Raw genomic sequence first — 25,387 nt, forward strand, 5'->3', positions numbered from 1 at the left:
GTTTGACTTATGACAATCCTAAATGAACTTACATTTAGGATAGGAGGGATCACTTAATATGCATAGAGCATCAGCAGCTGCAAATCGCTGATCACCCAATCAATAGCCGCAACAAAGAGGAAAAATCGAATGATTGATCAAGTGGTAAATTTGTAACACGACAGTAGTAAAGTTTGCAAAGGTTATCCAAGATGGTAAAAAACCGACGATGTGTCACCGACATGTGGCCCTAGTCCCCACTTGTTAGCCTCATAGCATTGTATCCATCTTTGCGAGTATACTAGGCTATTTTGTGTGAAAAGATAATGTTACGGTTTTGATTTTCATTGCACCGATTCAACAGGTCCACAGCTCGTCCATAGAAGTGCAGTACAACAAAAGAACTGAAAAGTGATCAACTAGCTCATGTCCCAAGTCATTGTACACAAACTACTGATATGCAAAACATGAATCATCAACCAATGCAAATTCACTATCAGTAGCTGGTACCCAAAATACCACGATGCCAGCAGCATAGTTGCCTCACAGAAAAAAACAGGCATTTGCTTCCATGTCCCAGACTCTCAGTCTTTAGATGCATTGGCTCCTGGGCCTTTCTTTCCGCCATACTTCTGCATTGGAATTGCAAGCAGAGGTTAGTAAATGATGTAAGATAAACTATACTACACTGTACACTGCAGGTGCAGTTCAATGCTTTCAGTCGGTTCTAGGGAGGATGTCTTGTCAATTGACATGATGTAAAACAGTTGACCTCAAAATAGGAAAAAACTTGTCAATAAATGGTGGACCAATATACTGAATCACATGCATTAGTTTCCAAACTCATAAACAAGTTCCTGATCCCAGTAATGTGGAAAATTTACTATGGATGAACTCGAATGCTAAGGGAAAAGGCTTTAGCTCTGAGTTCTTATTGCCTCCTAGGCACCACGCTACCTAGTAGCAATGCATCAATGAGCACTGAACTGGTTATTATTGACTAGACCTAGACACAACCGGCAGTAGTGACCACTGGGCATAAAACCATTTGGTGTCCTGCTAGAAATCATGATCTACTTAACTTCCAAGCAGCAAAAGGAAACACAGGAGTTCAACAACATAGAGGTCTCACCTGCTTTCCGATGTTGAACGGGACATACTTGTACTTGATCATATGCACAATCTGTCGCTTCATTGTCAGGGCAAAGAGCACAATCCAATAGCAGAGCAGTATTGGCCAGAAGACAGGAACATCGAATACAGAGAAGAAGGTCATGACGAAAGCGATACAAAAGGCTTTTGTGACAGCGTACCTGAAATAAGATTAGTCGGTTAACATAGTTTCAGCTGTTGCATCTCCAATGCAAAAAAGACACCAAAAATAACACAAATCTACTAGCACCGGAACACAAAAACTTCACTGTAGTAGGCTAGTAGCATGATGTTCCCAATATTAAGTACTACTAATGAAGGCAGCAAATGTCCATGCTTGCCTAAAGAAGTAGTATCAAATAGACAACTGATAGTTTCAGATGCACTGCGCAGTCTGTGAGACACAATTGGCTGGCTGGTTGGTTTGTGAATGGTGAATCTTATCTAATGGTCCAAGACAGCATAGTTTGTTCAATCAAAATCTGACACAAAGCAGCATATTTCTAGCCTTATGGAATTGGATTCCTAGTTAATAGCAACCAGGCATAGTCTTTCCACAAGCAAAGGATGTAGAGAACTAGCTAGGCTAGCGTGATGCCTTTGAACATAAGCATAGGCCTGAAATGAGGCCATGGCAGAACCGCAATCGCATACCAGAACTTGAACTCGGGGAGGCGGCGAATGAATGGCTTGAACTCGTCGGAGCCGCGGGTGGGGAGCGCGGGGCCGGCGTCGAGCGCCTCGAGCTCCGGGTCGACCATGGGGGAGAGGAAGCCGATGAGGAGGTTGAGCAGGTAGATGCCCAGCCCGTAGGCCACCACGTAGAAGCCCTGTACGTAGTACACCCGCAGCGCGTACACCGCCGCGGCCACGAGCGTGCCCGCCCACCGCCCCGCCGCGTGCGGCGCCGCGCGGTCAAGGTAGTGCTGGAACGCCCGCGACGCCTCCGCGCGCCACCGCTCCGCCGAGCCGACGGTGGGAGAGGGCTCCATGGCTGCCGCTTGGGGATCCCGGGGTTCACCTAGGAGGTGGGATTAGGTTTGGGAACCGGGTCTGGGACTCGGTGATCGCGAGCAGAGGATTCACACATGCCGCCACGATGCAGAGGATCCCGATCCCGCCACGATGGGTTCGCTCGTTTGGGCCGGCGGAGGTCACGTGTTAAAAAAGTAGACACTCACATTCAGAGAAGAAAGGTACTAGTAAATATGAAAAATTCCAAAGTATATCATAAGAGGGTACTAGCTAAGTGCTTCGGAAACATAAATATTAGATATAATAATATCAAACATAAATTTAAAATACGGAGATATAAATATACATGAAAGCATTGTTGAATAAGTACATCAGGAATGATGTCGTAGTTTCATTTTAGATAAGTAAAAAAGAAGGAAAAATTATTTGATAATTTTTTCTATTTATTTATTTATATTAGTAAAATATGTCTCATATCCGTAACCTAAAGTACGAGAATAGATAGTAAAAATGAGCAAATTATTCTAATTTTAGAAGGTTTTATTAGATGTATGTATTCTCTTATTTATTTATTTATTTATATTAGTAAAATATGCCTTATATCCGTAGCCTAAAGTACGAGAATAGATAGTAAAAGTGAGCAAATTATTCAAATTTTAGAAGGTTTTATTAGATGTGTGTAGAGTAGAGCGAACATGTGACGCGAGAATCAACTCATGTTTTATATAATAGATATTAATAGGTTATATTTTTTTTCATTTCATAAATCAGGCAACAAAAAATCTTAAAACCACACTTCCCACGGGTCCAACCTATGGAAAGGGCGGTTTTAAGAAAATTTGTTGCAAAAGAAAGTGTGGTTATTTTATTTGAAATACTCAAAAGAAAATGAGTCATTGTTGTGACACTTGCTCCAATATTGGAGAGAGACTTTTGTGATCTGTCTTAGTGTCACTGCTTAAAAACATTAGTATTTCATTTACTGAAAAGAACAGAAATGCTACGGATTTTCTGAATCTCTTGTACGTGGGGTAGCCGGGTAGCAACGGTTTTTAGCGTTTATAAATTTGTCCGGCTAAACTGTCTCAGGTGCAGCGAGTAGTACACCTACCAGATTGGTGAAACATTGCTAGAAATCGAAAACCATATCTTCGTCTCCATCTTCTTCGTCCAGCTGGCTATCCTCATCCAACTTCTCGCGCTCGAACAGATAAGGTGCATTGCCCTCTGCATTCTTCTTGGTGTCATTCATCTCTATGATACGGTTCATCTTCTCACAGATAGACGACTGAACCGCCCCTTCTGAGATATCCTGATCATCTGAGCCTAGCCCGAGAAGCACGGCGCATTCGTCTTGGAACTCTTCGTCGTTGGACGACAAGATCAGGCCGGCGATTGACTGCGCAAGATCTGGAACATTTTCCCGAACCTGAAATGACATAACGAGCAGGTCACATTAGTCGCAGTCAATAAGCATACTGGCAGAATGAACAAATTCATCTAACGGTTCCCATATGAGGCCATGCAGTTGCAAATAGTTGAGCATGCAATACACATATTTAAGTCCATGCCCAGTTGAAACCAACCGAAATTCTATGAATCCCAGTAATAGCTAATACTCTAAGCGTGTAGTTTGAGGCTAGGAAGCTGCAGGTTGTAGCTTGTAACTCTGCAGTACCGAGCTCAAGCCCAAAATGCACCACATTAGAATTTACTCCTCATTTCCGTGTATAAATGCACCACATCAGAAGGAAAGTGAAGTTATTCATATTGTTAGGAATCAATAGAGTGCAAAAATGTGCTCATGAACTTCAAGATCTAAAAACTATTATACGATGACATGTAAACGTGGAAAGGAGTAAGGTCAACTGCTGAATTTTTATATACCTGGACAAGTATTTTTAACTCGCAACGAAACATGTGAAGGACTTGACCACTGCTTATGGTGCTGGACCTTATACACTGTGTAATATATTAACTTTATTATGACGCATGCTTAAGTTATTTCTGTACCACCTTGAACAAATGTAGGAGGCAGTTTGCAGTGTAATTTGTTAAGACAATTTGAACTGAATCTATCTGGTGTCAGTTTAGCCTTAGCTTCTGTCCAACTAGCAACAGTCATTTCTTCAGTTACAAAACTAAAACATAGAGTATATGTTAGTTAACAGCAAATATGTAGAAGGCACATACCCTTTGACCATGGCAACTGAGGAAGTCTCCTGCATGATCTGCTTTCAAGTGAGACAATGCAGACTTAAGTGCCTTCCTTACAAGGTGTCTATCTTGTTGAGATCCCTTCCATTCTTGTACTGCGGTGGCTAGAGCAAGTCAAGGACAACCAGAGAAAATCTCGACCTTCCACATATAATTCGAGGCTTTCAACCAAAAAAAAAAAAAATGCTTGTGAAAGTCCCAAAAAGAAAAATAGTATGCAGTGTACAGAACGGAAACTGGATATCATCCATGGTGAGTGTGAATGGCAATATCAACACGAGCAAATGCCATGTTATCCCACTCAAGAACAGCATTTCCTTCATCATCCATGAAACCTCCTTTTAACTTGAAACCATAGCTTTGCCAGTCTATGCTCCTCAACACATCGAAGGTGGATTGTGATATGGGACAAGGTACAAATTCTTCAAAATGCAAAACCTACAATTGCTCCATCCAACAGTGGCATAAATCATCAGCTCAGTTGAATCATCCTGTTTTAACCCCTGTAATCTCACTGAGCACAAGCAAGAATGTATCTCATGAACAAGTAATACTACAGTCAATGCATCAGATTGTACTGGCAGGGAAAGTGGAGCCCGCGACCTGAATTCAATCCAGGCACAGGCTAGAGCGAGAAACACCTATTCAGCAAAACAAAAGTATAACTGAAAGCTCTGTGGTGCAAACCTGTGTGGACGAACAATTTACCATCCAACAACTCAAATCAGATGCAGTGTGTGCAACCACTATGACTACTTCAACATTTAGCCCTTTAGCTTTTCTTCTGTCTACATTGCTTACTGTTCCAGTACCAATCTTCAGAAGATCTCTGAAGTGAGAAAGGATAAAAGTAGAACTTAATAATCATGTTTAATATGGCAGCATAGCAATATGACGAATGCATAAACCATAATTAGATGATAATCTTTATCAGCACGCCAATGACTTAATATAATGACAACAGACCAGACAACATCAAGGTCAGGACTTAGGAGCTTAGCACATGCATGCCTGAAAGACTGAAAGAGATTGGGGTTGGGCGATGAGCAAATACTCCAGTCTAGCATGGGATGATTTTGCCTGTTGGCGGCCATAAACATTTTTTCTCATGGTTGTCAGTTGTTTGCTTGACTAAAGGAAGATCTTAGGTCCATATCAGTAAACTCACATGGAAAAGTCTTGATGTCTTCAAAGTTCAAATGTATACATATGGATGCCTTAAACTTTACATGTGTTGATACATACATCTTATAATAATTAAGCTAAAGTTAATTATGAACAGAATATCAGTAAGCCCTGTACAGGAGCAAAGGCAAAACAATATTAGCACAATCCCTATCTAGTTTCCTTCACGTAAGAGTAGGGTGACTTCAGCATAAATATCTTGGAGCACATATTAGCAATTTCAGTAAGATAATCTTAGCAACATAAGGGACAAATATGTAAGACAGTTATCAAGGAAAGTTTTCTTACCTATTCAGAGAGCATGTGTGACACTTGGCACAAGTGTTTCCATGTGAGAGTGCATATTCTTCAAGGCCAGAAACTAGCTGGTCAATACTTGATGTCATAATAGAAAGATGGACATCATCAGAATCTTGTGGTAGACAGACATTTCTTGATTCAGCACTGCCTGTTTGCTCAACAAAGAGCTCACAAGCTAAATTCTGAGTAAGTACAAAGTAAACAGCCAAACAGGCACTTAAGTTACCAGACTAAGAAAAAAGATCTGAAATATAAAGATTCTCCAAGTACATGCACTTCATATTCAACAACCAAAATTGAAAATATGCCACAACCAATTCAAATCAAATGATACATGAAATGTAATGTGCCTGACTGCTGATAATGATAATCAGTTTAAAGCATGTTATGTTTTTCCTTTCAGCTGATCAGCTCAGGGACATATATACACTCCTATTACTAGTCTATTCACAGCCAATGCACTTCTGATAGATGTCTCCAGCCATTGCCACGATCAAACATATGTTGCATTGCAACTGTGTTTGTATTCTTTCATCAAAAGGCCGTTGATAACTTTTCAAATAGATTCAAATGTAGGAGCTTCCTAATGCTAGTTGCTTGGGTCCTACTGTTTTCATTGCAGCATACAGACTGACAAACACCATATTTGGATATCACTGTTTCAGACAGACAAAGCTATACAGATACATTAATGTGTATTTGAGTATTGCATATCCTGTGAAAAGGCATGAACCTCCACCTAAAAATGGCAAACACATCAAGAAATACAGTAAAGCTAAGCATTGTAACTTAAAAAGAACAATGAAATCTGTACATTTGATTTTAAAAAGTCTGAATAGCGTTGAATTTACTATTATTTGAACCGATAAAAAGGCCAAACAAGATGCATATTTTAGAAGGAAACTGAACTGACATAGCCCTTCGAAAAAGAAAGAGAAACATAACACAATACACATCCATAAAACAGCACTGTTAATGCTATGGTATAGTCACTGCAGTAAGTATGGTACTGGGCATTTCGAGTCAAAGAGGCGATAACTAAAGACTGAAGGGATTAGGGACAGTTAAAATCTGAGCTCACATTTGAGAACTGTGACACAGTGAAGCTGCAAAGAAACATTGAAAAGGAAAGAGTATGAACTACTTCAGTTACAACTTGACGACAAGATAGCAGTTCAGAAATACTCACAACTGCTCTTAGCACAAGTATCTGCATAGGTTAACAAAGAAACAATCAGCTCAGAAAATAGTGGAGCCAACAACACAAGAAAGAAATGCTAAATGCCTAAACCGCATAAACTTGACACTTAACAGTTCTAACATACTTGCAAAGAAATTTCTTCTGCGAGTCTCTAGTCTCTATCACAAGACCATTATCAGGGTTCTAATACTGATAGGATGACAAATCATAATTGATATATTTTTCCTTGATTCCAGATGTCAGGGGACAGCACACAGCAGCTCATCAAGCTAAGGTTAAAAAAAAAATGTAAATTTAAATTAGCTCATCATTTGCAGAAATATAAAAATTGTGCCTGGGTAGATGGAAAGAATGATAAGGATTTGTATGAAGAGTTATTAACCAGGATGTGACATGGCTTTAGTAAACTATAAAACATTTACATTTAGCATGTAATAATCCGTTAAAGTTAAGTATACAGCTTGGCACGAAACATTTTATTTAACTTCTAATTTGATCACTCTTGGGAGATAATTTGGAAGACTATAGCAGTCATGGTGTCAACTGATTTGGAGGGTATTGTCAATCATAAATCAATTTAAAACTCTAGATTCACTAGTCATTTTTGTAGTGCCCAATGTAGAAACCATAAAGAGCACTACCTTTTCTGCTAGTTGAAAGAGGGTGGAAACGGATTATTTATTTATTTTGCATTGCAAAATTAACATCTCATAATGTCAAAACCAGCATCAAGTTAATTTCCCCTTTTCAGTCAATGTTAACAGATGATTCTGTAATGATGAAATTTTATTTAGCTTATGAACAAGCACCAGTTTCTGGACTACATAGGTTGGCAGATATCAGAAAGGTGAAACACAAATGTGATTCATGCAGTTGATTGACAAACAAATCCTCATGAAGATAATACAATTTCCATTGAAGAAAATATTTCAATAGCTGAAACTGGAAATATTGAATACACAAGAAGATATGGCAAAAGAAAAAGATATAATTTGTTATCAAGACAGACCTTACGAACGAAGGCAACCAACCATAATATGAAATCATCAACATCAGCTTCATTTGATAGCCAGAGGCATACTTCAGTTCCACTGTGTTGAAAAAGGCATGGATGAGTTAATTAACCACAGTATCCAATTGGTCACATCAAACTAACAAGAGATGGCCTACCTGAATGTTGCATGATTTTTGTATGTGGTAGCCAGCTTGGTGAATCTTGCACTTGATATCTCTTCTTGAAGGTTAAATCGATAACGGTAAATAGCATCATCATTGATTCCTACAGAATGAGAAATAGGCAAGAAAGTATAAATGGCCTTCCCTCATTCAAACTATCATTAACGAACAAAAACAGTCTTTTACAAAATAGATTTATGTCCTTACATCACAAATGCAATCTATGAAGGATATCACAGTAGTGACTTAAACATGTGCACCAAATAGACAAAATGTGCCCTAAGAATTTCTGCAAAACATCTAAATAAACATAGGTTGGTAGCATAAATATTTGACATACTCTTCTAATTTATAAGTCTTTCATGACTGGGTTAATCCCTTCTCAATTTCAATTAAAGAAACTGTAGAGAAAACTACATTGCACCCAGAAAATAGAGAAACAAAAGGAAAAGAAAACAAGGAATTTTTTTTGAAAGTAGCGGGGAAAGCTAGAAAACAGAAATTTCAGGGCACCATGGTCAGAGCTTGATCACTTTTATTTATTAAAATTGCTATCAAGTTCGAAGTTTTTATGAGACAAAATCCTCATAGTACCTTGTCGATCAATGCTTTGCTATGCAAAATGTACTTCGCAGCTAGAGGGACTAAAAGTAATGAGCTGTTACCACAGTACTTCACAGCGAGCAATCTGTATAGCACAAACAGAACACTGAACCATGTCATGCATCATGGAAACAAAAAACATACCGGTAGTTGTGATTAAGAGAGTACCATCTGCAAGTAGATAGAAGCTGTGTAAGACAGAGGAAGATGAACTAATACAATAACTATTCCGTGGTACAAACCAAACGAAGATCAGAAAGAAGGCATAATATTGGGTATACAACACATTGTCACAGCAAAGTTGGTACTCCATTTGAAAGTTCACTTAAAACTATGGTTGTGAAGGAGTGTATCAGCGAAGAACATCTGTCCGTCTTACCATCAAGATAATCTTAATTCTGAAGGTATCAACGTTATAATAAACAAATGGCAATGACATGATCGCCATCATATCTCATGCCGTATCTAAGATGCTATAATTGAAGCGCGGACATTGGAGACAACTTAACGGTGTTGCTGTTAACTAGAGATATATTCCTAACATCAGAACTGAACTTTTTGCGCAACATGGTGGATGCTAGTGACGAACACAAAGCAAATATTTTATGCAAGAGCAGGCGGGTATCTACCCCATTTCTCCACGGGAGTCTCGTGCGCCAAGACGTCGAGCTCCAGGAACTCCTCCAGCTTGCTCCCAACCCCAGTGTCCGAACTGCAACAGTTCACAAAATTGGAGACCGAACGAACCGTAAGCGGGGAATTTGACAGTGAGCCGCTCCTCCCGACGTGAGCGGAAGGAAGAGAAGCCACCGCAGCCTACATACCGGTGACGCGCAGGGGCGCGGGGTCCGCGGGGCGTTTGAGCGACACAGTGAGCCGGCACGGCGACTCCGACATCCGGCAGCGCTGCACCGCCCAGTAAACCAACTGAAATGTAGGTGCGAAAACACTTGTGAGGAGTTTTAAGTGGAGCTAAGAGTGGTTTGGGGAAGAGAGAGGCGTACGGAGTGGAGCAGCTTCCGGTGGGGAGAGGAGGACGAGGGGGAGGACGACATGGTGAGGGAGAACGAGAACGCCGGCTTCTGGCGGGGAGCACTCCTCTCCGTGGCGCAGTTTCCGAAGAGAATGGGTAATTTACAGGCCGGCGCGCCGATGATCGCTGCTCGCCGGAGCTCCGCCGCCTACCGCCCACCGTCTCGCCTGGCCGAAATTTGGATCGCGAGATGTGGGAGTTGGAAATGGGTAATACCGAATAGCGCAAGGATCCTCGTGCAAAAGTTCCGCCGGTGTCTTCACTTACTCGATCTGGGCCGCACAGATGTGATCGGACGTCTGACAGTCACATGAGTAGGTCGGTCAATCAAACAACGACCGGGCCCATAGAGACTCACGTGGGACCCACCTGTTAGAGGGCGGGTCACAACAACGCCTCCTCCCCGCCGCCGTTCGCCGGAGCTCCGCCGCACCCCGGTTGTCCTTGGCCCTCCGTCTCCTAGCTCCTGAAGGCCTAGCCGCCGCGTGGACATACCGCGGAGGCCGGCAGCGCTGCGGCCTGGGCAAAAGGGGCTGCCAGCTCCGATCAGAATATCCGCGTCACAGAGCTGCCACCACCTCGGGAATCTCGCGTCGCCCGCGATGCAGGTGGAGCTCGCTGCTTGCACCGCTTCCCAGTCAGGCAAGGCGGAGGAGACGCCGCCGCCCTCCCCGGCCGCCGCTGACGCATCAGTGGCGGAGGACGCTCCGTTCCTCCCCGATGGGGGCGTGCGGCGCCGGCCGGGGTGCGGGCGGTTCGCGCAGCGTAGCGGCTCCTTCCGCCGTGAAGTCGGCCGCGTCGCCGCAGAGACCTTCCTCCTCACGCGGCTCACCCTGATCCTCCTACGCTACCTCGGGTACTCATCAATTCCATTTCGATTTAGCTTCTGGCTGCTACTTGCGCCTTAGTTTGTTGTGCTACTTGCTTACTAGTCTACAACGGCTTCGGACTTGCACACTTTCACTTTGTGCTATGCTTACTCTCCTGCTATAGCTGCGCGCACACTGACATTTGATTAGAGAATTTGGCTGCCATGCCTTATTTAGCATCGATCTAAGTGATATTTACTAGACATGCTAGTTGCTACTAACCTTAGAAATACACAATAGTACATGATATGGTGCCACTATGATAAGTTGTGTTTGGAAGTATGGCCAGATGACCTTCTATTAGACTGCAGATTGTTGCTCAGTGTATTGTAATAATAACTTGTTAAAGTTATGCAGGATAGGCTACAGATGGATCATGCAGTTCCTAGCCCTCTGCTGCTATACCCTCTTGCTGATGCCAGGTTTCATTCAAGGTTGGTGTTACTGGAACTTTGCCATTGCTAGGTGATATATTTGCCTTTTTCTTTTCTCTCTTAAAAGTCTGTGTGATAAGTTCATAGAACTCATGCAATCGACCTGGCTGTGCTGTGCTAATGGAGTAATGGTTTTTCTCTTTTCCAGTTGTGTATTATTATTTCTTCTCAAGCCAAGTTCATAGAAGTGTTGTATATGGAGATCAGCCTAGAAATAGGTACTTTATTCAAGTCTGTTACCAGGCATGTAATATTTCTGCTCAATAAATCATTTGTTAAACTGTCTCAGCGTACATGATATATCAAGTTAAATTGTTGTTTTACAGATTGGACTTGTATATACCCACTACTACAACAGGGTTGAAGCCAGTTGTTGCTTTTGTGACTGGTGGAGCATGGATCATTGGGTGAGTGGAAGTATTGACCTTGGATCTTGAACCCCAATCATTTTTTTTTCTGTTGTTCCAGTAAGAATTGTGTTTTATCTTAACTTTGCATGTCGAATCATATATTTTTCAGGTACAAAGGGTGGGGTGCCCTTTTAGGCAGACGCTTGGCAGAAAGGGGCATCATAGTTGCATGCATTGATTACAGGTAGTCAGGAACTCAGGATAAATTCGAAGTATGCAGAGCAGCATGATCATTCATGCCATAGTCACTGTCACTGAGCACGTAAATGATTTGTTTGCAGAAACTTTCCTCAAGGGACTATTGGTGACATGGTAGAAGATGCTTCTCAAGGGATCTCTTTTGTCTGCAACAATATAGCAAGTTATGGAGGCGATCCTGGCAGGTTTATAACTTATGCTGGTGTACAAATTTCAAACTTGGCTATTACTATCACAAAAGCAGACTTTCTAATGTATGGCCGTATCAAAGGCATTCTTTGTTTGGCCATGCATCTCTTGTCGATGATTGGCTTATTTGATTTCATTAGGTTTATAAAAATGTATACACTCCTTTCCTGATATAACAGATTTAAAGTTCTTTTGTTCTTACATGTTATATGTACATCATACCTGCAGGATTTATCTCGTTGGACAATCTGCTGGTGCACATATTGCTGCGTGTGCCCTCTTAAATCAGGCTATTAAAGAATGTGGTGAAGGAGATACTTCCTCTTGGAGTGTTTCGCAACTAAAAGCTTACTTTGGTATTTCTGGCGGGTAAACATTCACGTTTCTTTAAACAGTATATAGCTCACAGAAGAAGAAAAATCATATTTTGAAAATGTTGGCAACCCTTCCAAACCGATTAGATGTCTAGTTGTAACCTATTGTACCTCATTGCCTGGCGTAGAGGTAAATATGTTTGCTCCAGATTCAATGGATGAGATTTAGTCTTTTTTCAGCAGCGAGGGAGATGACAAATTACACGATCCATCTATAATAAATTTAGTTATCAAGTTTCGGAAGCTAGTATAATTTATGGACCTTTTTAGCAATGTACTTCAACATTTAATTGTAAGACAATTGTTAGATTTGGTAGGAACTGCACTCTGTACAGAACAATAGCCCAATACAGTCAGTAAACTATGAAGCAATGGAACAATGGGTGGATTATGCTTGATTTTTTTTTATTTACAATCTCTGCAGGTACAATCTCCTTAACTTGGTTGATCATTTCCATAGACGTGGCCTTTACCGATCCATCTTTCTCAGGTTCACTGTTAGTATCTGTTCATGCCTTCTATACCAATTTGCTATCCCCTTGTCCGAATAATCCCTCTACCATTTCATCTTGCCCATTGCTGTTAGTGTATTATGACTCCGCTTTGGTCATATTTTTCAGCATTATGGAAGGTGAAGAATCGCTGAAGAAATTCTCTCCACAAGTGATGATTAAGGAGTCATCTGCTAGGCCTGCAGTTTCTTTACTGCCTCATATCATCCTTTTCCATGGAACAAGTGACTATTCAATACCGTCAGCTGAAAGGTGCGTCAAATTGCAATATCTGAACACATGGTGCATGGTAAATCCATTATTTTGTCACTTTATGATACGGGGAGTCGGGGACAAGATTAACATAAACTAACCAGCTATTTATTCTAGTGTGATTCCAGTTCTTTATTCTGCAAAATGACTACGATTTCAGTTACAAAAAACTATATTGAAGCAAAGCGCAGTCATGCTTCCCATTTTTTTTATGTGTTCTTTCAGTTTTGTCAGGATGGCTGGAAAGGAATTAGGGTAAACCTTTTCGGTTTCCTTTATAATAATTCTGTAATATAAAAAGGTTTACTTGTTATTGACTGAATCCAACATGCTGGGAACAACTATTTGTTCCATTGGCTTTGGAAACTTTGACTCGTTCATGATCTGGCACTCTGGCTCTGTGTTAACTGCTCAGGTGTTTTTTCTAACAAAGTTGTATCTATTCTAGATGCATTTCCCCCATACTGTTACCATATTGAAGAAAACAAAAGGAAACATCTGACTATTTGAGTAGTTGAGACAGAAGAACATTAACCAGTTAACACTTGTTTCATATGTTTAGCCCATTTGTTATGCTTTTGAATTCAGCAGTTGGGAATTAATTTGATATGCAAAAATTGTCTTTGTTTCAAAATCTTGTACAAATGTGCTACATTTATTTGATTATCAATTCCAAAATGCAGTCAAGCATTCGTTGATGCTCTACAACAGCATGGTGCTAAAGCAGATCTATTCTTGTATGAAGGGAAGACACATACTGATCTATTCCTTCAGGTAGTAATTATGGGAGAAACCCTATTTGGATCAATTGCCTATTTTCTGATCCAGTAAAATGAATTTTCCCCTTGTCAATTTCAAGAATAGCAAAAGTGTCTTTTAATTTCATTGAAAATTTGAATTCAGTACTTAGTCTTGAGGATGATCCTTCCCTTTTCTCCCAAGAGACTATCAATTAATCAATTTTAAGCATAGTGAAGGTGCTTTTCAGTGATAAATGTTGTGTCGCAGGATCCTCTTCGTGGTGGTAGAGATAAAATGCTCGAAGAGATTGCAAGTGTGATACACAGTGACGATCCAGATGCATCTGCTCAGCGCCTTGCCGTGCAACAGGCACGGCGTCTTGTTCCTGAATTCATGCTGACGCTTGCTGGGAGAGTAAGCCCTTTCTGAATATGGTGGTGGTCTGTGACTGCAACAATAGCCAGATGGAACTGTAAGATTTTGTACATCAGGGGACCGCACGCCTGAGGCACCGGGGGCATACGTATCAGGAAAATATGTCGCTCCCCTGTCGGTTAGTAATCTTGTACTCAACTAGGACCCCGACCCTCTCCGCGTTGGACACTGTATTGATCCACCAAGACGTGTCTCCTTGTTCTGTATTTGTTGTGTACGCTACAGATCTTTCCTGAGACGTTTGTCTATTGTATTGCATCTCGATGTACAGCTCATTAAGCTCTTTAACAAAGTTCCTCGCAAACAGAAAAAAAAAAAGGCACTTTAATACGGGTGTAGAAACTATGCATGCCACTCAGTTCTGCTACTGATATTTCAACCAGGGCAACCAATCACTACCAATTTGACAGTGAGATATAACCAATTTGAGTTTGGCTCCATGAAGTCATAAACCATTGTAGATGCTGGTGCTCATGCTTCTTGACATCGTACTCTTGTCTTGACAGGCAAAACGTACACTGATATCCCCTCAAAATGAGAGAAAGAAAGAAAGAAATGGTACACTGAGGACAGTTCATACACATGGCAAAGCCGTTGTAAAACTCATGGATAGATCCAGACTCCATTGAAAAACAAACATGTCCTCGTGGAGACCACATATCATTCTGTTTCCTCCATGGACAGAACCAATGTTCCATATGGGGAATCATCCATGAATCCATGGAGGGCTCCTAGACACGCCATGCTGGGAGGGGATAGGTGGACATGCCTACACGTGAACAAAGGACCATCAGGTATTGTCTTCCTCCCAAGTAATGTCGAACTGGCTGCGGCTGAGCCCAAAGTCCAGACTTGCAGTGCAGTGTTTTGCTTTCCCAGGCTGCCTTCTATATTATCAGCTAAGCTAGCAAGCAGTGTACCTGACAAATCTTGCTCCTGAATAGTTACCGCCATGGTCATCGCTGTCCTAGGAGTGCATCATGGAGACCTTTTCAGACAATCCATCGACCACGCCTTCCATTTCCTCAGGGATGTCATCATCCTAACAGGAAAAAAGACGTAGATGGTGGAGTCACTACTTGAGATCTAAAGAGAACAAAACTAGCTAAATAGAGGATTTTAGGTAATTTAGCAATAGTACCTCTGGGTGTTTATTTCCATCGACAGCAACACACTTGGAAGCACTAATGCTCGCACTCTTCAGGTAGCTTCGGGAACTTAAATTTGTGGATTTCACGCCATTCTGACCAGCATCTTGTGACCTTGGAGGGCTCACAGTAGTGCGGGCAACAGAATCTGCACTTCTCTCATGACAATCAGTATATTGTTCATTATTACCATCTTTGGTTACAATTACTCTTTCCCTGTCATACACAAAGCAAAGCAGGATTCACCACAACTGAGATCAAAGCAAGATGTTACACGCTTCTGAATCCTAACTACCATGTTATATACCTTGGTAAAGAAGCATGCTTTCTCTGCAGTGGAGAACCTCTTTCTCCTTTGCTGTAATGCTCCTCAAGATGGGCAAACTGTCGTTTGAAGCGATCAACTCCGCTGCAGTACGATAATAGTATTAACTGTTAGGAATAGCAACTTGTATTCAATAGCAGTCCCTGTGGGTAATATATAGAGAGTACATGAGGGAGTATAGGATAAGGAATGTAACTTATACGTAATGGATAATGACTCTATATATCCTAACACCCCCTCCCTCAAATGCAAGGCGTATGCAATAGCATTGCATTTGAAAGAGATGACACTAAGGAATAAACTTAGACTAATGCATCCAAAATATGTCTCTTTAAAGCCGTCGTAGAGTGAAGTCTTGTAATCCTATCGAATCAAGCCGAAAAAGTGTAAAACGAATCACAGAAGTAGAGTCATGATGATGACAACAAAATACTGATGTTGGTCAAGAATCGCAACAAAGTGACGACGAGTAGTAAAACGACAAACGAAAGTTATCACTAGAGCTATGGAAAGACCAAGATAACATAAGAATGTCCTAGATGAAGAATTGCAAACACAATAATGATAAGTAGCGAGACAACAAAAGAAGTTGTCACTAAAGCTACAGAAAGATCTAGTTGGCTAAGTTTTATCAATAATGACAGGGAGAAATCGACTAATTTTGGTGGCGCGGGAGCCCTGCACAACATGATCGAGCACAAGATCGAGCCCAGGGAAGACAGGGGAGGAGGTGAGCGCCGTCCTTTGGTTAATGGAGATGAGGTGTGGCTTGTGTGGAGGTGAGCCGGATCCGGCCGAGGGAGACACGAATCCGGTCAGGAATCAAGCCGGCGACTGTGGAGGAGGGAGAAAACGGCCGATGGGCTAGGTGGAATAGATGGGATAAGTTGCAACGTCTAGAAAAAAAACCTAGCTGTGATACTATGTTAGGAATAACAACTTATATTCAATAGTAGCCCATGAGGGCAATATATAGATAGTACATAAGGGAGTACAGGATAGGAACTCTAGTAACTTATACGTAATGTATAAGGACTATATTCCTAACATTAACAACCATACTCATCCGAAAATCGAATAGTGTTGTAAAAAAAAGGTTAAATACATGCTTCATCAACTCCAGCAACTACCTGAACCAGAAATAAAAACAACATTTCACTTTTGCATAGTTAAAATGGATGATTAGTGTTTCCTATACCAGTCGGTACAGTTTTTTATGTGGGTGTGGAAAAAGAGGTCCTGGGAACATATGCCCCTAAAAGGGAGGAAGTGTAAAGTAACTAAGATTTCAATGAACAATGAACAATCATACTGAAAGACAAGCAACATGGCAAAGCATTTGTAGGTTTCAAAGAAAACACAAGCTATATAGTGAACTTTCTTGGATGGTTGACCTTCACTACTCCCACAGTATGGTAGTAAAAGTGTAAAACCCTAGAAGGAAAAATTAATGCAAATCTGCACCTTGGATAGAGGAAGCTAATTTGTTCTCCACCTTTCATGTACTCCTCCAGCATCTGTGGATGATACTCCAAAATCTGTTTGCATTTCATAAAATAGTCAATTCTCAAGCAAGGTGTATTTACCCAAACAGGAAACCCAAGCTATTGCTCCCTACCTCTCGATAGATCAACTCTCTAACATCATCTTTGGTCAGCTTCCTTCTCTCAAATTCAAACTCAAGTTTCGAAATTGGGTGTCTTGAAGGCTCACGTTCCACATTAGCAAGGCATGCAAAGTATGGATCAGCCAGAGCCTGAAAAAAGACAAAAAAGCAAAATATTATATTGTATAGTATATGCCATTTTTTGGGAATTGTTAAAGTGATTCTGAGAAAGGAAAAGAAACTGTGTTTTGAGTTAACCTCTTCAGCTGTAGGCCGATCTTTAGGATCAAATGCAAGTAAACACTGTAGCAGACGAAGAGCCAATGGATCAGCATTACGAAATTTCTGAGAAAAGGGGACAGGATGCTTTTTCCGCATGCAACTTAAGTATCTCCTAGCCTTTTCATTTCGAATCTGCAATCATAAACAACAGTAAGGATGTTTTCCTCCTCATACGAAATCTGTAGAAGGAAGGGGCAGAAATCACAAAAGAAGTAAATAAATGGAGCCTAAAAGAAAACTGCAATAGATTGCAATTGATCTTTATCACTAAATCCTAAATCAGTACATTAAGAATAATATTTCATAGATCTATTATTTCATCTTGTTAGAGGGCACTCTTATCCCCTTGAATCTTAAACCTAAAAGGAAGCTTGAGCAAAAATGACACATGCGAGAATTGCTATGAAGTTATGTAATGGGCAGCAGTTAGGGAGGGGATTGAGATAGAGACTAACAGAGAGAGAGAGAGACAGCAGCCCCTTGTTGGCGCTAGGCTAGGGCAGAGCGGCGCTAGGGTTAGGGCACAGGAGGTGGTGGCCACGAGTGGTGGCGGTTGCAACAGGTAAGGGGAGAAAGGAGTTCAAGGAAAACCCTAAACCTTTCTTGATCTCATTGATAGATGTCTCCCTCTATATATAGAGAAGACTTGACCCTTAAGAAATTAGAGATTGGATCTTATAGATATGATCACAATCTTGATTACATTCTTTAAAAATGAAAACCTTCTAATGATATCTAATGACGTGTGGACCAACTGGGCCCACTCTAATATATGGCGGTTTAGCCCGCCATCTTGCCCTTCTTGCGGCTATACTGTTGGCCGACCATGACAAGTTAACATACCCGAGATAAGGTTTCAGATGATGGAGTTCCAAGAAGATCTGTCATAATATCCAATTGGTGTACAACATTCTTCCCAGGAAATAACGGCCTTCCAGTGAGAAGTTCAGCGAATATACACCCGATACTCCAAATATCGATTCCAGGAGTGTACTGCATAGAAATTAAAACTTTTCAGAGAGATAGAATAAATGGGTGGCTATGACATAAGCATTACAAAGGATTCTACAATATAATCTTCTAAAATAACATTACAGCTTCTGTTTTCAGCAGAGTTTACTAGAAGAGCTGTGAGACTCAAATACTATAACGAAAATTTCAAGGAAATAGTACTTTACTTGCAAACTTAACTGGATATTTCATTTAGTACAATCTGTTGTTTCGAGATTTTTTAAATGAAATAAAAATTGAAACAGAAATACGTATTATTAAAAAAAATGGTGTGCTATCCACTTGACTACTTCATGCTTTAAAACTGTCAAGATGCACTTTCATATAAATTGCTCCAAAAGAATTCAGTTTGATTTTATGAGACTATTGAGTTCAAGAGCTCAAGACCTTACTTTGGAGAAAAAGGAACCACACAATTCAGGTGCTCGGTACCACCTTGTTGCCACATAATCCTTCAAACAGTAAAGCATAACAATGCAAATTAATAAAACACAGAAAGCTGAATATGAATACTTCTATAAAATGACAAGCACCTTACCGTCCAAAATATAGCTGAAGGAGCATCATTAAATGATGCACGAGCGAGTCCAAAATCGCATATTTTCAACTTACAATCCGAGTTAGCCAGTATATTCTTGGGCTTTAGATCGCGATGAAAGACATTTGCTGCACAAAGATATACAAGAAAGACGACATTGTCATGAGAATAAACAGGAGCCATGACAATTCGATGAATAAACCTATTGTCTGCGCTTGACAGATGGTAGAAGGTTCATAGGGTTGCTAATAGTCACCAACTTACCCGCATGGATGTACTTGAGAGCACGAAGAAGTTGGTACAGGAAAAACTGGTGATGCTCTGGAGTGAGGTCATCGTTCGCCTTAATCACTTGATGGAGATCTGACTCCATGAGCTCAAAAACAACATAGATATCTTGGAACTCCCTCCGAGAAGGGGGGAGCATGATGTGCTTGATCTCAACTATGTCTGGGTGACGGAGCAGCCGAAGAAGCTTGATCTCCCGCAGGATGCGTGTGGCATCTGAGACATGCTCAAACACATCATTGATCTTCTTGATAGCAACCCGCTCACCAGTGCAGGTATCTACTGCTGCAGCAACTACTCCATAACTTCCTTTGCCAATGACTTCTTGGATCTGGTACTGGCTTGCCTCTCCGTACTCTGTGAAGAACTCCATTTCCACTGTGTTCTACAAGATCACAATTTGCAGTAGCAGACTGAAGCTAATTAGATATATAATATACAGAACCATTTGCATCGAGGACTGACTAGTTAAAAAAAATCTATAGTGAAACAACCTAAAGTTAAATGCACAGTAAATCAATGAAAGCTATTTGTCAGCAGAGCAAATGGCATAGCCGCATAACATGAATTACAAGACTATAAAGCTACGATCTTTTACCCGATCATGACCAACCTACTAAAAGTTGACCTTTTCATCGAAGACATGGTCAGGTATATTCAGAAGGAACACATGCAACATGGTGCAGCGTGCAAGGGCAAGATCTATTCTCAGTTGAGTTAGTCCTTAACAGCAACAGGCATGGGGAACTCGAGCTAGAGGCGAGATCAAGTCAACATTAGAAGCCGACTCAGATCGTAAAAAACACAGGCGAACAACTTGGATAAAAGCTCCTTAGGATCAGTATAACGCCGATGGTGCAAGCAAGTGTTGCACAACTAAATGAAGTCTGGTGACGCATAACGAGAGTACGAGGCTACTAGAGTAAGAGCATACAAACCAAAAGAGTATTACAGAAGAAGTGCTTGAACTGCAATTTCTCAAGCAATGGATCATGTAGAGCCAAATAACCAATCACAGAATCCTTCTATAACATTATGAGCAAGAAATGTTCACACAAACGGCTACTTAGATCAACCGAAGAAACAAGTCAAATAGCCAAGTTCAGAAATTGGATCGAACGCACCTATTATTCTATTGATGAAAAGATAAGCGCGAATCGGATCAAAGATACAAGCTTTACCTGGACAGCTTCCCTAATGCATAGGCCTAAAAAAAGTAAGCGGGAATCTAAGCAATCAACTGCCATAAAAATCCGATCTTGCCGAGAAATTCTCATGACGGCGAATCCAAGATCACGAGAAAGCATCAAACATTCGCCCCAACCACAAAAGCAAGCAAAGCAGCTGCTGAGAGTTGAGAGCGCAACCCGCTCACCTTCTTGTGGCTCTCGACGGGCAGCGGCATCTTGCGCTTGGGCACGCGGATGGCGCGGAGCCCGACGAGATCCGGGTCCTCGACGACCTCGAGATCAGGCGACCCCTCCTCGCCCTCGCCGGCCGACGACTGGTTGGAGTTGGAGGTGGAGCCGCTGCGGCGGTGGAACCAGCGGCGGAACCCTCCGCCCATCCTCCTAGCCCTGCTTGCCCGACGGCATTGGCTCCCCGCCCGCCTGCCTAGCTATATATTGTAGCTCCACTAGCTCCTCCTCTTCTTGCTGCTGTCAGCCTGTCACTCGCTCCTCCAGCCTTCCCCTCCGACGTGCTGCTTCCGTTGCAGCGAAGTCGTCGGCGCCGTGGGGGAATGGATTGATGGATGGATGCAAAACGGAATGGAAAGGTGAAAGCGATGGGCTTCATGGGAAGGAGCAGCATCTTGTACCAGTTGGGATTGGATGGAAGATATTCTTTTTTCCCCTTTCCTTGTTCCTGATAATGTGCTGAGTGTTCACACGATCCTGTGGTGATAGAGACGGGGAGAGGAAGCAAATTTTATAGTTTTTTATAAAAAAATATTTATAAAATCTTATCTATACTGTTTATTTAGTGATTTAATAGTTATATTGAAAAGAAGACAAAATAGACACGTTAGGAAAGAAGATTTTTTAAAAGATTAATCTATAAAATTTATTTTCACGGTAGATGGCGAAAGGACATATTTAATTCGTAAACATACCAGTCCTGCTAAAATATTTGCTTGCGTACTTAGATTTAGCTATCGTTTGTTTTTCTGTCAAATTTTGACATACTAATAAAAATTTGATATTATCCAGCTCATTTCTATTATGGACGCAGCGAGAACGAGGGCGAGCCCGTGTTTTAGCTGCCCAGCCAGGCAGCAGCTTAGGGCTGCATGGATTTCAAAACCTAAAGATTAACAAATTTTAAATTATTATATCTACTAAATATTATATCTAAATTATGATCTATTATCGTTATATTTATTATAGTTAAATCCACAAAATAGATCTCGCTTAAATATGTTTTATCAAAAAAGATAATGATATATGGGTCGCGTTCGTGGTTTTAACCTATCATGCTCATAACTTGGTAAAAATTGGTAAGATTGAAATTCAAACAACAAATTTTCATCTATATTTTAGCATTGGTCATGAATTAATAGGCTACAATCTAAATATCATTTTATTCGTCCGTATTTTAGCATTGCCCATATTTTGATAATACTAAACTTTGATATGGCTCCTATTGGCACAAACCGAACAAACCCTAAATCCGGGGCTGGAAAAGGGTGTACCGGCTTGCCATTACTGTGTGCTGCTGCTGCAGTAGGAAAAGGGGAAATCGTACCGGCAGCACTGCCAGTACCAATAGTACCATACCATACTGCTGTGCTCACATTCGCTGCAACTGCGTCACAAGCGCTCAAACACGTACATGTCGATCGATCAAGAAGAAGCTGGTCGAATGAATGGCAAATATTTAAAATTAGATAATATATATCAACGTATTTATCGAAATAGATAATATGCAATCGTATTTATTAATTTAGCATCCGTATTCGACGCACAGTGTACCAAAAAGCTATTTTCGGCACACGGTATGCAGAATACGGTGTTATTATCTATATTCGGCACACCATGTGTAGAAAATAAACTGTATTCGACACATGATGTGCAGAATACGGGCAACAATGCCGTATTTGGCACACCGTGTACCGAAAAATACTTTTTCGATACCAACATGATCGTATACCGGAAAAGCAGACACAACATGTCCGTGTACCAAAAAAGTGTTTTTTGCACATGATATGCCAAATACAGCACGGTTGCTCGTATTCGGCACACCGTGTGTCAAAAATGGTTTTTTTTACACAGTGTTCATTTTCGATACACCGTGCATCGAATAAGTATGCTAAATTAATAAATACGACTACATATTATCTATTTCGATAAATACGTTTATATATGCTATCTAATTTTGAATTTTGCCCGAATGAATAAACCAGACTGGATTGCAAGCAACGGTGGGGCCAACATTTTAATAATAAATGTTCACAGTTTAAAAAAATTGATAATCAAAATACGTTACACATTTGGTCTATCAGGAGTTAATTGGTTTTAAGATGTAGAGTGCGATAGAGAGAAAATGCCTAACAAAATAAAAATAGTCGGTTAAGTAGGAATATAACATGTAATTCTAAAATTTTAACAACTACTAACATCTATAGCTGTTACATATAATATATAATTTGTTTTTGAAAAAAATAGATATACATATGTACACCCTTCCCCCAATTTTAGCCTGACACTGATTGCAAGTGTGCCAAGCATTTCCTCTTAGCCACTCGAGTCAACCTCTCGACGAGTAGTTCTGTAATTCGTGTGTGGTGAAACTTCCATTTGTGTGTCTCACAAACTTTTTTAATAACCTGTAAGGCTTAGAAATCCTCCGAGTTCAGTAAAATTGGTTGACGTGGGTCACTTGGTTATTGCAGCTGTTTTACTAGGGTCAATTGAGACACCCTTACCTGAAACAATGTGACACAAATATTCCAACTGCCTTTGAGCAAACGAGCATTTACTGATTTTTTTTTTAAAGTTTGTGCTGCTTAAGAACTTGAAAAACCTTATCCAAGTGTTGGACATGCTCCTCTAAGGATCTGTTGTATACTAGAATATCATTCACCAAGACAAGAACAAATTTCCTTAAATATGCAATAAAAATATTATTCATGAGACACTGAAATGTGGCAGGAGTGTTAGTGAGATCAAAAGAAATGACTTTAAATTGAAATGGCCATAGTGGGTTTTAAAAGATGTCTTATATTCATCCCCCTCCACCGTTCTAATTTGATGAAATCCTTAATACAAATCCAACTTAGTGAAAAATTGTGCATCAGCAATTTCTTCAAAGAGCCCATCAGCCACATGCATAGGAAAATTATTTTTAATAATAAGGGAATTGAGTTTCCTCAAATCAACATATATTTTGATCCAAATTCTCATGTCTGAATCATCAAACTTAAGGAAGTCCATTTTAGGCATCCAATTACGACTAGAGTGATGTTGCTATGGAGATGTGGCACACTGCTGAGCAGGAAGGGAATGGTATGGTATGATAGACCTGAGTGGTGGAAGGTGGATGTGGTGGTGCGTGTGGCACGAATGAAAACTCACCGAGGACGCCATCCTTGGCTGGAATCGTCAGGTGAGTTGGTGCTTGAGGCATGATCACATTGGTAGACACCACCTGATCCTACTGAATCCGCCCGATGGAGACCATGGAGAGATCAATTTTCGTCTGAAGCTGATCCAGACGATCGACTTATGTGGAGACCTTGGAATCGAGATTCTCGAGGCGTTCCTTCAGCACATCGACGTCATCGGTCTTCAACTCAATACGATCAAGCTTCTGCTGAAGCCAGTCCATGAGATGCTTCTCAAACTCATCCATGGCGTCGACCACCTGACGTACTTGAACTCCCTTCTTCGGTGGCACCGTAGTTTCTTCCTCCAAGTCGAGCGAACCGAGGAATTGGATTTACAGTGATCACAGCAGCAATCACAAACCTTCCCTATGGAATTTTACCGCTCCAAACCAAGAGAATATAGAGGAAGCACGCAGCAAGACTTGGAACCTCTAATACCAGTGTAGCCACTGCAGGTAGCAGGTAAATTCCACAGGAGAGAGAGAGAGAGAGAGAGAGAGAGAGAGAGAGAGAGAGAGAGAGAGAGAGAGAGAGAGATTTGTAGAGGAAGAAGAAGAACAGAAAGAATAGAGAAGAGGTTGGCGAGGATCATATGCATGTTCATTGCATAAAGCCAATTCGAAACAATACTCCCATTATTTATACTCCCTGTCAGCAATGTGTGCTTATGACGAAGAAGAGGTAGTCTCCCAATGTATGGCCCTGGGAGCATGCTTCCATGTGCTGAAGCCATTGAACACTGGGAGCTTCAACATTCTGAGGCAGAAAGCATTGCAACACAAGTCTAGAAGGGCAACACCTCAAGGGCCAAGCATTCTCAATAAGACCAAAAGTAGAATGGTTTCATCATCTACTAAAAAGCCCAAGGAAATGTTTTGTTAAACATAGAAGGCTATATCTATACATAGTAGGGGAATCCTCTATTCTTGGAGCTGTGTCTCCTGACTTGCCGTGTACCAATGATCACGCATGTAACATTCCATGTATCCATCTTCTATATATATGAGAGATCATGACCCGTAGAGGTCATCCAGCGCCACACAATCCAACATGGTAACAGAGCCAAGGATTTTTCGTTGAAGAATGTCTACCACATCTTCTTCTTCTTCCTCCTCCTCCTCCCCCTCCACCGTCTCCAACACGACCTCATCTACTATGGCGACAGCCTTTGCGCCAATTCCTCTCCACCACGCCGTTACAATTCGTCTCACCAAGAATAGTTTCATCATGTGGCGCACCCAGCTCCTCCCCTATCTGCGGAGTACAAAACTTATGGGCTATCTTGATGGATCCATCACTGCACCCGCCAAGTTCGTCGCCTCTTCGACTGCTGCCGGTGCTGACCAGG

General features: G+C 41.1%; 4 protein-coding genes across 5 annotated transcripts; 1 reads left to right on the forward strand and 3 right to left on the reverse strand.

Moving 5' to 3' along the window:
• Positions 1-288: 288 nt before the first annotated feature.
• LOC133931323 (protein RER1A-like) lies at positions 289-2,376 on the reverse strand. The gene is made up of 3 exons (XM_062378177.1): positions 1,786-2,376; positions 1,112-1,292; positions 289-611 (listed from the first exon to the last, which is right to left on the reverse strand). The coding sequence occupies exons 1-3, from the start codon at positions 2,121-2,123 to the stop codon at positions 564-566; spliced, it is 567 nt and encodes a 188-aa protein (XP_062234161.1). The 5' UTR covers positions 2,124-2,376; the 3' UTR covers positions 289-563.
• Positions 2,377-4,696: 2,320 nt separating this feature from the next.
• LOC133931091 (uncharacterized) lies at positions 4,697-11,149 on the reverse strand. Its single transcript, XM_062377916.1, has 9 exons — positions 11,136-11,149; positions 10,191-10,663; positions 8,933-8,959; positions 8,180-8,288; positions 8,019-8,100; positions 6,890-7,018; positions 5,797-5,990; positions 5,011-5,152; positions 4,697-4,837 (listed from the first exon to the last, which is right to left on the reverse strand). The coding sequence occupies exons 1-9, from the start codon at positions 11,147-11,149 to the stop codon at positions 4,835-4,837; spliced, it is 1,173 nt and encodes a 390-aa protein (XP_062233900.1). The 3' UTR covers positions 4,697-4,834.
• LOC133931322 (probable isoprenylcysteine alpha-carbonyl methylesterase ICMEL1) lies at positions 10,424-14,563 on the forward strand. 2 transcript variants are annotated; one of them, XM_062378175.1, is made up of 11 exons: positions 10,424-10,677; positions 11,048-11,124; positions 11,273-11,342; positions 11,451-11,531; positions 11,644-11,718; positions 11,816-11,917; positions 12,150-12,290; positions 12,720-12,785; positions 12,916-13,059; positions 13,743-13,833; positions 14,068-14,563. In XM_062378175.1, exons 1-11 carry the CDS (start codon positions 10,424-10,426, stop codon positions 14,227-14,229), a joined length of 1,263 nt encoding a protein of 420 aa, XP_062234159.1. In that variant the 3' UTR covers positions 14,230-14,563. The 2 variants fall into 2 exon arrangements, with proteins under 2 accessions (XP_062234159.1, XP_062234160.1); XM_062378176.1 differs by lacking the exon at positions 13,743-13,833.
• Positions 14,564-14,652: 89 nt separating this feature from the next.
• LOC133931321 (mitogen-activated protein kinase 12-like) lies at positions 14,653-21,240 on the reverse strand. The gene is made up of 12 exons (XM_062378174.1): positions 20,809-21,240; positions 19,410-19,818; positions 19,146-19,273; positions 19,000-19,059; positions 18,440-18,589; positions 17,573-17,728; positions 17,327-17,464; positions 17,173-17,246; positions 15,691-15,792; positions 15,377-15,599; positions 15,156-15,277; positions 14,653-15,004 (listed from the first exon to the last, which is right to left on the reverse strand). The coding sequence occupies exons 1-11, from the start codon at positions 20,998-21,000 to the stop codon at positions 15,203-15,205; spliced, it is 1,707 nt and encodes a 568-aa protein (XP_062234158.1). The 5' UTR covers positions 21,001-21,240; the 3' UTR covers positions 14,653-15,004; positions 15,156-15,202.
• Between the last annotated feature and the right edge of the window lie 4,147 nt (positions 21,241-25,387).

The sequence above is a fragment of the Phragmites australis genome, chromosome 10 (assembly GCF_958298935.1).
Source record: "Phragmites australis chromosome 10, lpPhrAust1.1, whole genome shotgun sequence".
NCBI lineage: Eukaryota > Viridiplantae > Streptophyta > Magnoliopsida > Poales > Poaceae > Phragmites > Phragmites australis.